Source organism: Hemicordylus capensis, chromosome 13 (genome assembly GCF_027244095.1).
Source record: "Hemicordylus capensis ecotype Gifberg chromosome 13, rHemCap1.1.pri, whole genome shotgun sequence".
NCBI classification, from domain to species: Eukaryota; Metazoa; Chordata; class Lepidosauria; order Squamata; family Cordylidae; genus Hemicordylus; species Hemicordylus capensis.
Window position 1 is genome coordinate 13,388,384 of NC_069669.1, and position 14,640 is coordinate 13,403,023.

The 14,640-nt window shown below is 47.0% G+C and overlaps 2 protein-coding genes across 9 annotated transcripts in view; one reads left to right on the forward strand and one right to left on the reverse strand.

Annotated features, from left to right (window-relative positions):
• Positions 1–5,263: 5,263 nt before the first annotated feature.
• LOC128336588 (lipopolysaccharide-induced tumor necrosis factor-alpha factor homolog) lies at positions 5,264–7,242 on the forward strand. Its single transcript, XM_053276474.1, has 4 exons — positions 5,264–5,304; positions 5,452–5,588; positions 6,784–6,943; positions 7,021–7,242. Exons 1-4 carry the CDS (start codon positions 5,264–5,266, stop codon positions 7,127–7,129), a joined length of 447 nt encoding a protein of 148 aa, XP_053132449.1. The 3' UTR covers positions 7,130–7,242.
• A 1,799-nt stretch (positions 7,243–9,041) lies between these two features.
• Positions 9,042–14,640, reverse strand: part of USP7 (ubiquitin specific peptidase 7) — an 81,214-nt gene continuing 75,615 nt past the window's right edge. For all 8 annotated transcript variants that reach the window (XM_053276342.1, XM_053276338.1, XM_053276337.1 and 5 more), the window contains 4 exons: positions 13,817–13,936; positions 12,875–12,946; positions 12,149–12,239; positions 9,042–10,674 (listed from right to left, as the gene is read on the reverse strand). In XM_053276342.1, coding sequence (XP_053132317.1) covers positions 10,568–10,674; positions 12,149–12,239; positions 12,875–12,946; positions 13,817–13,936 — 390 coding nt within the window. In that variant the 3' untranslated portion in view covers positions 9,042–10,567. The remainder of the gene's footprint in view (positions 10,675–12,148; positions 12,240–12,874; positions 12,947–13,816; positions 13,937–14,640) is intronic.

Genomic DNA, 14,640 nt, shown 5'->3' on the forward strand with positions numbered 1-14,640 from the left:
CATTTAAGATGCCCCCCTTAAAAAAATACAGGTTAAACACAGGTTATACTGTATTTACCCAAAAGGAAAAGGACTCCGAATTTAAGACGACCCGCTGGTTTCTAACATCCAAGGACTTGGGAAAAACCTGGTCTTGGATGCGGGTAGATACAGTACTGTGCAGAGATCAGCACAGTGGGAAATGGCTCCCACATTGACACACTTTTGTGACAGACATGGCCTCTGCTTGGAAAAAAGGGAAGACCGCTGCCTTAGGAACGGATGTCTCCTTCGATCTCTCAAAAAAACCAGCCACACAGGGACGCTCCTGGATCGTTTCCCATCGCTCCCATGCAAATTGCAAAAGCAAACAGCTCCTAGGAGAGGAATGAGACAAGTTCTGGTCCTCCTGCCCAACCCGTTCTTCTACGTTCCTTTTCAGGAAGCACCAAGCCAGGTGTCTGGAGGAGGCTGGAGTACTTAATTAAATGTTACCTTCCTACTAATGTGCCCTACCTGTCATTTTGCACTGGGAGAAGACGTCCCTCAGCGCCTCAATGTTATAGGGCAAGTACTTGGGACGAGAAGATGCTCCTTTCTTCACCTGGGACAGCTGAGCATCCCACCTGTGGATGAAGTGATCAGGAATTTGGGGGAAGAACTATCGTCCTGGTCCCAGTCCAAATCCTGGTCCACGAAGGTATGGGTTTTCCTGTGTGTGCTTGATTTTGAGATTGGTCTTCCAGGGAGCGTGGGGGGTTATCAAGAAGCAGCTGCAGGGAAGGCCAAGAGATGTACAGCAGCTTGCTCCAAAGTATCATCATGGTAGCCGTTAATATTCATACTATGCCACTGGGGTTGTGTGCTTTACCGAGGGAAGGGGGGGGGAGAGGGAGGGGAAGAAACAGTTCAAAAATTCATTTCGGGTCCAGCAGCTGATCACTGAGGCAGTATGGCCCATTGGCTACAGCATGGTGCTTCACTGGGATGATATTTTATTCCCAGAGTCATCGGATTACAGTCCTCCCTTTCCAATGGCAGTTTTCCCAATCACGGTTTTGAGTATCCGCAACTGGGAAATTGTGACTGGTTTCAACAACTGCAACCTGAGTGTCTGTGATTTGGCGAGATTTTTAGTGATCCGGGGGGGTTCAGAGGTTTGGTCTTCTTGCTGACCCTGCCAATTCCTCATGATTTAAAGTGATTTTGAGTGGTTTTGGGGGAGGATTCAAAAGAGCCTTTGAGCGATGGGGTGGGGGGGTTTCCAAAATTTTGCAGGGGTTCAATTTTGCTCACTCCTCTTGCTCATTCTTGGCAAATCTTTTGTATTTCTTCTTTGATTTTCCAGTCTTTTTGCAAGCGCAGGTCCCCTAACCTTCTGACTCCCATTGATTTCAATTGCTCGCCAACTGCGAATTTACCACTGGCGAGGTTTTACCAGAATGGCACACCCACGGTTGGAGAGGGAGGACTGTATTGATTTCATTTCTCAAGATGACTTGATTTTTTAAAAGAAGTATCTCTTAGTCTCAAATTCTGGAAGCGAGCACTGAAAATACTAAAAATGCAAAGAGATCAAGGGCACTGTTCTCACTGTGCTTAGTGGTGTGCGTGTGTGTGTATATACACACATACAGAAGCCATGGGAGAGGGGTAAACGGTTAAAGCCCCCTCCATAGTCCCAATCCGGACCACTCCCCCTCTATCTGCAGCTGCGGGTTTTGTTTTTTAAAAATCCCAAATGCAGCAGGGCCAAAGTCCGTGTTTAGGGAAGCATCCTGTTTGGAATCCTTTGGATTTCTTGGAAACCATTACATTTTTCTAGACCAAGGTAAAAATGCATGCCGTTGCTTATCGAGGGCACATATATGACATGACTAAGATGCTGAGAAGTCACCTAATGGCGTAGTGGGAAAATGACTTGCCTAGGGAGCAAGAGGTTGCCGGTTCAAATTCCTGCTGGTGTGTTTCCCAGACTATGGGAAACCCCTATATCGGGCAGCAGCAATATAGGAAGGTGCTGAAAGGCATCATCTCATAACTGCGTGGGAGGAGGCAATGGTCAACCTCTCCTGTATTCTACCAAAGACAACCACAGGGCTCTGTGGGCGCCAGGAATCGGCACCGACTCGAGGGCACAACTTTGAGATGCTGAATCAACGTACAGGATCTGCAAATCTGTGGAAAAATAAAAGCCTGCTAGAGACGATACGAGCAATTAGTGGCATGCCCAAAATGAAAAGGGAGGCAGGACTCACATCAAGAAAACAATGAGATCACAAAGAACTACATTTGTGTAAAGCCAGGGTGCAACTCCTGTATGGTGCCCAACTAGGTCCTTCTAGCAACCCAGCAATGATAGAAGTTGTGCAAGCTAAATTCTTGAGGTCCCTATTTTAGGCTGTGTGTGGTGTACCAAGCACTGTGCTCTGACCAGAGGCTGGAATACCCAAGGTGGAGTCTTTGGACCCGTCTATTTGACTTTTGGTTAAAATTAAACTTGTACTCTTTAGGATTAGCAACCCTGGTCATGAGCAACAGCTTCCTTTCAAACCAGAAAAGCTCATTAGAGGAGAGGTTGCCGTCGTATGTTTTCACTCCAGGTGTGCTCGTTTCGATGCACACATGAGCCAAATCAGTCCTCCGACAGAGAGAGCATGGTCTTGTGGTAGCAAGCATGACTTGTCCCCTTAGCTAAGCAGGGTCTGCCCTGGTTGCATATGAAAGGGGGGACTAGAAGTGTGAGCACTGTAAGATATTCCTTGCAGGGGATGGAGCCACTCTGGGAAGAGCATCTAGGTTCCAAGTTCCATCCCTAGCAGCATCTCCAAAATAGAGCTGAGAGAAACTCCTGCCTGAAAGCTTGGAGACGCCGCTGCCAGTCTGTGAAGACCATACTGAGCTAGATAGACCAATGGACTAGCTCGGTATATGGCAGCTTCCTATGTTCCTATAAATACTAGATCCAGACTGTCAAGGACCGATTCTCAAGGATGTCATCTTAGGTGGCCAGTTTATTTTCTACAAGCCCGCTGGGTCTCACTCTCAGTCAGATCACGATCCCTAGATATTGCAGAACTCTAGCACACTTTAATGTTCTCCGTAACTGCAGTACTGGGAGACACAAGAACTTACAGTCTGTTGAGCGGCTTTGCCCTTCTCATCCAGGGGCCATAGAAACCTCGGCCCATTTATCACTTTTGCTCCTTGTTCCGACACCCTGCTCGCCAATGGTGCATAACAATAAACACAATTATTGCTGTGATACAAATGCATATTCTAATTAAGCAGCTCCAACGCCAGGGGCTGCCTTAGGAAGAGCAATGCTGAGGTCGGTGGGCCAGCTGCAGCCCACCCTCGACAGGAAAATGCGGCAGCCAGGTTGGTCTCTGGGTCATCTCGGAGAGACCAGATCACTCACATCTTTAAAAGATCTATACTGGCTGCTGACAAGTTTCCGGGCAAAATGCAAGGTGTTGGTTCTAACCTGTAAAGCCGTAAACAGCTTGGGCCCTGGGCATTTAAGAGAACGCCTTCTTTGCTATGAACCACACCGCCCATTGAGATCATCTGGAGAGGTTCGTCTGCAGTTGCCACTGGCTCGTCTGGTGGCTACTCAGGGATGGGCTTCCTCCATTGCTGCCCCTGGACTTCGGGACGCGCTCACTGCTGAAATAAGAGCCTCCTCGTCTCTGATGATTTTCAAAGAGGCAGTCAAGACATTTTTGTTCACCCAGGCATTTAGATACTAGCTGACCTGGCACAGAACATTTGCGCCCTAGTTCTCCCTGTCTCCCCCACCCCTCCAACCCCATTTCATTCTCTCCCCCCCCCACCGCCCCATTTGCTTCTGTTGCATCTTTTACAGACACACCAGAAAGATGGCCAAAGGGAAGCAGGAGATTCCCATGACCAGCTTTGAACCTCAACAGGCACCCTATGCGCCGGCATATTCAGCACCGTACGCACCACCATACCCACCACAATCATATGGTGCAGAACCATACGACCCCAAAGCCTACCCGCCGGGAGATTCAACACCCTTACCCTATGCTCCATCAGGTATGTGAACCCATTTCTCAAAGACCACACATGCAGACAAATTTGACCAGAGACACACTTCAGAATACAGTCGAGAGGGACCCCGTGTTTCAATGCCCCAAGCGGCAACCAAAAAAAGCTCCCTCCTTGCACATGCAGAATGTTTAAACTAGGAAGAAGAGCTCTAGAGCAAGCTTCTCCTTGACATGTTTGTTTTCTAAGCGTGGGGATTTTATTGGACCTTAGTAATGAATGTCCAAATAATTAATAAATTACCCCCTTAAGTGGTGCCGCGGGGAAATCAAATAAAGAAATAATAAATAAATGCTTGACTAACAAGCAGAAGGTTGCCAGTTCGAATCCCTGCTGGTATGTTGCCCAGACTATGGGAAACACCTATATCGGGCAGCAGCGATACAGGAAGATGCTGAAAGACATCATCTCATACTGCGCAGGAGGCGGCAATGGTCAACCCCTCCCGTATTCTACCAAAGAAAACCACAGGGCTCTGTGGGTGCCAGGAGTCGAAAATCAACTTGATGGCACACTTTAATTCATAATTTAATAATTGGTCACAAAATAATTTAAATTAAATTTGTACACTGCCCCAGACCTGGGTCTCTGGCTGGTTAACAACAACATAAAACAGATGAAAACAATTAAAAAACCCAATTCTAGTTAATATATTGATAGCCAGTGTGGTTCTTTTAATAGAGGAGTAAAACAGTCTCTTTGAGATGACCTGGAGACCGTGTACCTCGACTCTGATCACAACCCCTTCATTGCATTCCATCTTTCAACCAGCCTGTACAGCAGACGATCTCATCCAGGCTACAGTGGAACACACACAGTCTTGCAGGCAAACAGAAGTAGGCCAGGGCAAACTTGCTTCGTGGATTCTGTACCTTATGGACATTTCACGGACGAAAACACAGACACACTTGTGGGGTGAAAGATCAACTTGGAAAACGTCATCTTTCTGACGTTAGCTCAAAATATACCTCAGCAGTTTGCAGTGTGCAAAATAGCAGGCAGGCCTCACAACCACCCTGCGAGGTAGGTTAGGCCAAGGGATAGTGAGCCAGTCCCTCAGTGAACTTTGTCACCAGGAGGGGATTTGAGGCAGGAGCTCCCTAGGAAGAGCCTGATGCTTTGCTACACCCCACATGGGCTCTCAGAATCCATGCGCGCACACATATACTCTGCAAATGGAATGCCTTCATCTCCTTGCTCAGACTTCACCATGAGAGGAAGGGGATGGACCTTTAGCAACTCTTGCCAACGGTATTTTAATAAAGTCTCTGCAAATGGCAAAATGAGAGACGGAACCAAGAGCGGTTTACCAGGGGGAGGTACCAGGAGGACACAGAGACCGCTGGTGTGCATGGGATTCAGAACAAAGACCCCCAAAGCTTTGGAACTTTGTTGAAGCTGCCTCCTGAGCTCTCAAAAACGGAAATGTTTTCTGTCCTTTTCTTCACTAGGTACAGACACTTATTGCTGTGACTGTCCATTTGACCCCCCGCCATATACATGTGAAGAAGTCCCTTGTGACGAAGTAGGACCAGGTACGTGCTGGAAACCACCTGAAGTGGCGCAGCGGGGAAAGGCTTGACTAGCAAGCCAGAGGTTGCCGGTTCGAATCCCTGCTGGTCTGTTTCCCAGACTATGGGAAACCCCTCTATTGGGCAGCAGCGACAGAAGAGGGTGCTGAAAGGCATCATCTCATACTGCGTGGGAGATGGCCATGGTCAACCCCTCCTGTATTCTACCAAAGACAACCACAGGGCTCTGCCATCAGTGGAGCAGAGCTGGTCTGGTGGTAGCCAGCATGACCTGTCCCCTTAGCTAAGCAGGGTCCACTCTGGTTGCATATGAATGGGAGACTATGAGCACTGGAAGATCTTCCCCTCAGGAGATGTCGTCGCTCTGGGAAGAGCAAAAGGTTCCAAGTTCCCTCCCTGGCAGCATCTCCAAGATAGGGCTGAGAGAGACCCCTGCCTGCAACCTTGGAGAAGTCGCTGCCAGTCTGCGTAGACAATCGTGAGCTAGATTGACCTATGTATGGTCTGACTCAGTGTATAGCAGCTTCCTATGTTCCAAGGTCTGAAGAAGAGATCTTTCCCAGTCCTGTGCTCCATCATTGAGTTATGATCCATCACCGTTGAAGTATGAAGGGGAAAACTAGAGCCAGGCGACTGGTCTATCTAGCAAGTAGGCCCACAGATGATGTGGGACTACAATGCCCATCATCCTCCGCCAAAGGCCACTGTAGGTAGGAATGACGGAACCAGTAGTCTAACAAGCTGGGGGCTTATGCTTGAGAACCCCTGGCCTATTGATTACCAGCACCACCCCAGGTTCTTGGCAAAAGTCTACCCAAGAGACCCTTCTAGAAGTAGAATTACCAGATCCTGAGCCCTTTGCAACAAGGAGATGGGTTGTGGCTTAGTGGCAGGCCACCTGCTCTACATGGAAAACACTGTAGGCTCAATCCCCACCATCTCCAGGTAGGGCTAGGAAAGATATCTGTCTGAAACCCTGAAGAGCTGCTGCCAGTCAGGGTTGACAGGACAGAGCTGGACGGACCAAGGGGTCCGACTCCGTAGAAGGCAGCTTCGTGAGTTCAAGATGAACAGTCAATGACAGGATCTCCAGCCGATCAGCAGCGACCTTAACTGAAAGACTTGTGGCACAGATATATAAGCAAGGGGTATAAAGGCTGCAGAAGGCTAACAGAACCACCTTGATTTCTGCCCATAGTCTCCATGGCCAATAACCCTCCAGTTGTGGTGGCTGGGATCTTCTCCTCCAAGCCGGCATCCACCATCTGCCCTTGCTGCCGCCAGATCATCACCACAGAGATCGTCTACCGGGTGGGGTCGCTGACCTACGCCGTCTGCATGGCCATGTGCATGATGGGGTGAGAACCGTCTCCCCCCCTTAATTGTCTGGTGGAATCCTAAGAGGACCCCATTAACATCTTCCCTTCTCTTGCAGCGGCTGCATGGGCTGTTGCCTGATACCGTTCATGACCAATTGCTGCAAGGACGTGGACCACTACTGCCCTTCCTGCCACTACCACATCTACCGCTACAAAAAGCTGTAACACACACCCGCTGCTCCAGTGTCCCATGCAAGTCAGGTGGGAGAAGATGCCGTTTCCTCCCAGAAGGGAAATCACGTGGATTCACACTCGCTGGCGGACGCCATCTTTCAGGATGCTCCATGTCTGAAATGGCTTCTCAGTCCAGCCTGGCTTTCAGTTTGGGTTGCTGTCATCTCTCTCGGCTCAGCATCTCCGGAGACGGCGGCAGCCGGACGAGACTGACGATACATTCGCCCATTGGTTGCAGTCAGCACTTCTTGGCTGCATCTTGGGGTGTGTGTGTTATTTTCCTCTAGCCCAAGGTTCCCAGCCTTTGGTCTTCCTCTCTGCTTTTACAGGCATGTATGGTAAACAGGTACTGCACAAGGTACATTTTTTATCACTGATTATGAACACAAGGACCCCATCATATGTAGGGTCCCGGACATCACTAAGACACTTCCACTGTACATTAAATGTTAAAAGAGTAAAATATCTTTGATTGATTAAGTTCTGTCAAGTTGGGTGTCGACTCTTAGCAACAACATAGATTGATTCTCTCCAGGATGATGTGTCTTCAACTTGGCCTTGAAGGTCTCTCAGTGGTGCATTTGTTGCTATCATAACTGAGTCCATCCATCTTGCTGCTGGTCGTCCTCTTTCCTTCAAGAGATATCTCGATATCTTAGACACACATTATTCATCATCTGTGGCGTCAATCACAACTTCACAACCTTCCAGTTTGCTTTATTTGTACATGGTTCTCCCTTTAAAATGTTTTTGACTGCTGTCTGAAGCTCTACCAGGATGGGCTTGTCCTTCTTGATGTCCGCGGATACCGCATGACTACAGATGATGTCGCCACGAAAGCGAACTGGAGATCTCTGGCTTCAGTACTGTGCATGGACATTAGAACTCTTGGGAAAGAAAGTTTTTTAAGAAGTGAGAGAAAGGTTGTGGGGAAGGAAAAAGGGATGTTTGCTGAGGAGTGAGATTCACAAAACTAACAAATGCACCCCAGAAATAGCTATTTACACCCCCAGTTCACAGGATGGGCATGCCAGCAGGAAAGTCACATGGCTTAAGTCTATTCAGACAAGAGTTCCAGTTCCATAGAATTCCTAGAATCAGATGGTAAAGCCTTTTGGTAACACCTCATGTCCCTGGACTGGAGGTTGCACATTTGAATGCTTTCTCTCCTGCACACAGAAATCTAGCCACTCAGAAAGGAGCTGAATTTTGCTCCTTGATCAACAGCCAGGGCATTCCTCCCTGCCACAAGTGAGCATTCAAACATTCAGTCACCAGTCTTGTCTTCTACTGGAAAGCATCAGGGACAAAATGTACCTGTATTTACCCGACTAGAAGATGACCATGAATTTAAGACCCCCTTTAAAAATATGGGTTAAATATAGGTTATACTATTTACCCAAAAGGAAGAGGACCCCCCGCCCCCCAATTTCTAACATCAAAGAGCTTGAACAAAACCAGTAAATACAGTACTACTGCATGGAAATCTTTTCACACTAGGTCATGCATGGAACATGCTTTCCGTATGAAAGGGGTAACCAGACCAGAATCCCACAGAGGCTCTGGAACCAACACCCAGCACAACTGCATCCTTACTGCAGAACTGGACTCCATTTCACAACAGGTTCACAACAGAACCACGGCTGCAACATACGTGTTTTGTCCACTAATGTATAACCAGTTATTAGAGAGAAGTCTTTTGTTCCGTGGATCACGCCGTTGACCCTTTTTCTGAAGTTTGTGTAATTAATGGAGGACACGGAGGATTACACTTAAATTAAGAACAACCTTTCAAAACGGGGTACAGGCCTTTCCTCTTTTAACTCTCTCAAAATCTTCAGAAAACTGTGCTTGCAAGGAGAACAGAAGTCTTCTTCAACGTCCAGGCCATCACTCATGTTAGTAAAATTTTATAGAAAATTTTTATTCAACATACAACATTTTTTTTTCCAGCAAAAAAGGCAATATACAGGAAGAATCATTGCACACTGCAGCTACAGAAACAAAATAAAATACTTGAGGGTGGGCAGGAAGGGGAAGGAGAGGGAGAAAGTATGTGAAATTTAAAAAGGAGGGGGAGGAGTGTGAACGGCTGATTCTATTTTTCTTTTTCTTTACTGCACTCAAAAAACTTATATAGACATATGGGGCTGTCCGTTAGCTGGGAACTAAAATGGAAAAGAAGTCTGGGAACTGAAGTGGGGAGGGGAGGGGGAGAAAAAAAACCTACACACAATGAATATTGACATCTGTGAAATTCACTTGCAGACTCCCCCGCCCCCCCCCCACCCTCCCCAAAAGTAACCTCCAAGTGTTAAATTGTACATGTTCCTCCATTAAATATACACTTTCGTTTTCTTCCCCCTCCCAATCCCCTATTTTTTTAATTTTTATTTTTATTTATTTTTTACAAAGTCAACAGCTTACTAAATGCTAGTGAACATGCCCTCAGTGCTAAACGGCTATTTTGCTCGTCTCCCCGTTTCTTCCCAGATTAACTAAGTTCATTATAAAGGAGATGCCTTTTCCTTCTGCAAACCCTGCAAGGTGTTGGTTCTGTGCTCACCAGTCTCTTAATCACAACTGATTGATATAATTCTAAATCGTTTCAAAACAAAGACAAAGCCGCCATCTCTTCCTTCGAGGGCTCCCGGCTTCTTCCTTGGCAAAATGTGATGTGGAAAAAACCAAATTTGACTCAGAATCCATTTATTTAAAATAATAATAATAATATAATAATAATAATAATTAAAAAAGAGAGAGAGAGAAATCCTAGGCTGATTGAAGAGACCAAAAAGAAGAAGAAGAAGAAGTCCCGAATAAGTGCCAACAGTGTACACAACCAAGTAGAGATTGCTATTTATTGAGGACGTGAGTTTCTCGTTGCATTTACAAATGCACAAAAATGTCATTTTAAAGTATATAACTGGAGGAAATAAACTGGACGTGAGCCTAACCATAGCGCCAGCTAGTTGCAGTGATGGCAAGTACCACGCATTTGGGAAGAGCATGGGGTGGGGGGGGAGAAGGGGGTAGCCCAGGACACCCCATTAAATGTTCTACAGACAAAGAGTTTGCCAATGGTAACTGTTCTAGTCAACCTTTCCATCGTCACGTCGACAATCCTGCTTCACTTTGCATTCCCCATAAAAACTCTCATTGGCACCCAAGCTTTTATAAAACACCTTCATTTTTGCTCAAAAAAAGGGCAGTCAATAATAGATACAGAGAAGCCAAACTGAACAGCCTCAAAATAAAATTAATAAATCAGCAGCAAATCCTCTTGCTGGAGACTTCCGATCAGAGTGCACGTGTGCCAAAAGTCCTACCGTTGTTAAAAAGGTGCGCGCGCACACACACACACACACACGCACGCACACACATACTTATGGTTGCCCCTTTCGCCTCGAACAAACTGGAGAGGGTAAGTCAGTTATGGATTTTAATAGCTTTTTCAAGGTAGGTGTAGCGACTTCTCTTTGGGGCTTTGTTGAAATGGTCAAGCCCCAGCCATGGCCTGGGATGAGACATGTTGCCTGGAAAGAGAGAGAGAGAATATGAACACATTTGAGGGGGCGCTTGGCATAACAGATGGAAGGCGGTGCAAATTTTAAAAAGCTCCTTCACTCAGGCTTGCAATCAATCGATTTTAAATGGCGTGTTTCCTACCGTAACCTTGTTTCAATCATTTTATCCTGTTTTCTATTTGTTGTCTTTTAACTTGTGTACACTGCCTGAAGATGCACATGTCAGGTGGCACATAAATGTGACCGATCAATCAATCAGTACAAGGCGAGAGCCGTCTTGAGTCCAACCTAAAGTCTCGTAAACTCCTTCGCTGGGTATTGCGGTCTACTGCAGGGTTGGCGGGGGGGGGGGGATCAGCCTGAGCGTACAAAGCTGCCGTATGCAGAGTCAAACCTCCAGTCCGTCTAGCTGAGTACAGACTACTCTGACCGGCAGCAGCTTTCCAAAGCTGTCAGGCTCAGAGGTCCTTCCCAGCCCTACATGGAGATGCTGCCATAAACTGAACCTGGGACCTTCTGCATGCAAAGCAGATGCTCTGCCACAGAACTGTGGATGGTCCAGACGAGCACGTGGAGCTGCCATCTGCTGAGTCTGAGGCTTGGCCCATCTAGCTCGGGACTGCCTACACTGACCGGCAGCAGCTCCTCAAGGTCCCAGGCAGGGGCCAAGAATTCAACCAGGGATCTTCTGCCTGCAAAGCATTATTATTTATATGCCACTTTTTGATGGAAAAGTTCTCAAAGTGGTTTACATGAGGGGGCCCCTGCAGCCAAAAGAGCATACAAGCTTAAAATAAAACACAGAAAGCAGCAAGGCAGAAAGCAGCAACAGCCACTGGACAGATGCTGCGCATGGTTCGGGCATGGGCTCTAACCACTGAGCGATGGCCTGGAAGGCAACCAATTCAAGGCTGGTGGGCTAGGGTCCACTTGGAGGATCAGACGTGGGGGCAGCTCTATGTAGTGCTAGGAAGTGGTCTTGCCCTGTTAAACTGGGCAAAGAGGCACCTTTTAAAAGTGGTGATTCTCTTTATTGAGCAGGGGGAGAGCAACTGGCCGTATCCGTCCCCAGCAAAACATCCCTCCAATGGCTGTTGCAGGTGTCCACCTTACGTTTCTTTTTTAGACTGTGAGCCCTTTGGGGACAAGGAGCCATTTAATTTCATTTCATTTAATAATTTAATTTAATTTAATTCTATGCAAACTGCTTTGGAAACCTTTGTTGAGAAGCGGTCTATAAGTATTTGTCGTATTTGTATTCTAGAACAGGGGTTCCCAACCTGTTCTGGAAGACCTTCGGGCTGTGCCTGGACTGGATTCCACATAAAGCTGGCCCGGTACTGCTAAACTGAGGGTTCCTCCCAAAACAAGCACCAACAGGCTCTCATCAACCCCAAGGCTGCAGGCTGGGTCCCACTGAGCGGAAGAATCAATGCAGCAACACAAGGGCCCCGACCAGAACCCAGGCAGAAGGAATACTCACCGGGTTGGGGCTCAAAATCTTTCAAGTTAACTTCATATTCATCTTCATTTATATAATGGTGTCGACCCATCATTACAATGGCAAACTTAAACTTCAAAGAGAACAAAGAAGATTATGGTGGTGGTTTAAAAAAAGAAAAAGAAAGACAGGAACTCAAAAGCGAATCTGTTGAGTAGATTCCAAACTCTCATCCCTTGGCATTTCCCCATTGCTCAACTTCCGGCCCTTTCAATGCCCTTTAGCATCTTGCTGCCATCACCGCCAGCAGGGCAGGGCAGACGTTCTCCAACTTGGGTCCCCAGATGTGGTTGGACCACAACCCCCATCATCTCCAGCCACGGAGTTGTAGTCCAACCACATTTGGGGACCCCAAGTGGGAGAACCCACTTGGGTTAAGGTCTTTTCAAGGACGCACAAGCTGGGCTTCCGTTGCTCTCATCTCTGCTGTCCAGACGGAGATGTGCTCTCTGACATCACTGTCCAGGTTGAATCTCACTGGCATTTCCTGGCAAGCCCCTTGAGCATCAAGTGTAGCCTCTGGAGATGGCCAATGGACCATCCATGCTGCAAGGGCCAAGGTCAGTTCTTGGGCAGTTAAAATAACGGGCAGGGAAGAGGACAGCTGAGAGGTGTTGGCAGGATCACAGGAGGCATCCAACTTGACTGTCCAAGGAACAGGTCACCACCCACCACCGAGCCCCTCACACCTGTGCTCTATGGACATACCTTTTCAAATTCCTTCTCCTGTATGTCCAGTACGGTCTGGATCCTCTTCATTACCTCCCGAAAGTGTTCGCCCTACGGAAAGCAGAACCCCAGGCATGCAAAGAAATCAATGCCAACAATGACATCTCTGACCATTTTTAGAAAACATTTGAAAACCTACCTCTTCACCCAAGCTTTTTCAGTTCTTTAAAATTTTAAGGTTTTAATTTTTGGGTGATTTTTAAACTGTTACATTGTTTTAAGTTTCTGTATATATTTTAACTTGTTTTATGCTATTGTTAACTGCCCAGAGACGAAAGTGTGGGGCAGTGTACAAATTTGATTAACAAACAAACAATGCCCTCGAAGGCTAGGTTGCTCTGCCTGGCCCCTCCTGCCAACTGACTCTATGATAAAGATGGCCGCCAGCAGCCCGGGAGCAGTTTAAATCGCACTGGTGCTGCAGGTGACCAAAATAAAAAGGCAGGAGAGGCTCTCTTCATGTCCTACCTCACCTTTAGCCTGGGTAGCAAGTCTGGGCTACCCAGAGACAGAGCTACTGGGTCAGGAGGGCTGTTGCAGATGACTAAACATGGCTGGGTAAACCCTACCCAGGATTCTCTGGTCATGAGAACAGCTCCAGTGTGTGCTCAGCTAGTTTTAGCTCATGCAGACCAAGTTTATTTTGTAAAAGCAGAACCATACACATTTATGTAGCCCATCCTGAGCATCAGAGGAGATATTTGGAGAAGACCAAGATGACAGGGTCTTCTCTTAGGTAACTAGCTTCTTAGTGAGTCCGCTGCTTCTCCTTAGGTAACTCACAGTCATAGAACCCAATGCAACATGCTCTCTCTCTCTCTCTCTCTCTCTCATACACACACACACACACACACACACACACACACACACACACACACACAGAGTCCCATCTGCAATAGTCAAGAGAGAATCAGGGCTTACCTGGTGTATCCTTAGCAAGAATGGAGTGCCAAACGTCCCAAAAACCTCTTTCTGGAAATGAGCCACTGTAATTAGCATCTCATTCTCCTTATCTAGATCTACCTGGTCCAAGGGAATTTCCTGCATGGGAAAACATAGTCGAGCAGCTGTTTGTATATTGTATTTTAAACTGCTTTTGTATTGCATTTTGTGGTTTGTTTTCTCCCTTTTTGTCTGTGGTGTGTTTTGATTGAATGTTTTAATCTTGTGTTGGGAGCCGCCCAGAGAACAATTGGTTATGGGACGGCTAACAAATAAAGATGCTTATGATGATGAAACAATATTAGCAGGAGAAATGGGTGAATGCACAGGAAGTGGAAGCTTATAATAGATGAAAGCAACGTCCCGGTAATGGCATCTCCTCATCTCTCTTGACCAGAGCAGGAAGATGTGGTGAGGTAACCCACCGGCATCCAATCACATGAATGCAGCAGAAAATGTGGGTCTTGAGCGTAATTCTTTTCATCCGTGTGTGGAATGAGTTTTATTCTGGGTGGCAGTATCAAGGCAGTGGGCGTGCACACATATTCAGAGTGGGACCTTCGTGATTTAATGTGAGCGGGATCTAAAATTTACTGAGTGGACCTCAAGAAAGGTGTGAGCGAGCGCACACACATGCATGTCTTAGAGGGAGCACTGCTTGAGCCTTATCCTTCAGCTGGAGGAGTAGAATGGCCAACTGGTTATTGCTGGAGTATTCCTCACCCCCCAAAACATTAGCTGTGGGTGAATGGCCCCATTCTGAGAGTCAGGATCTGAGTCCAAGGATGAGTCATAATACTATA

Bases quoted from the DNA above. Each gene is read 5' to 3' on its own strand.
- LOC128336588 (XM_053276474.1), top strand. From the start codon at position 5,264: ATGAGAGGAAGGGGATGGACCTTTAGCAACTCTTGCCAACG. The intron at 5,589-6,783 runs GTACGTGCTGGA...TTCTGCCCATAG, and splicing joins TTGTGACGAAGTAGGACCAG to TCTCCATGGCCAATAACCCT. The intron at 6,944-7,020 runs GTGAGAACCGTC...CTTCTCTTGCAG, and splicing joins ATGGCCATGTGCATGATGGG to CGGCTGCATGGGCTGTTGCC.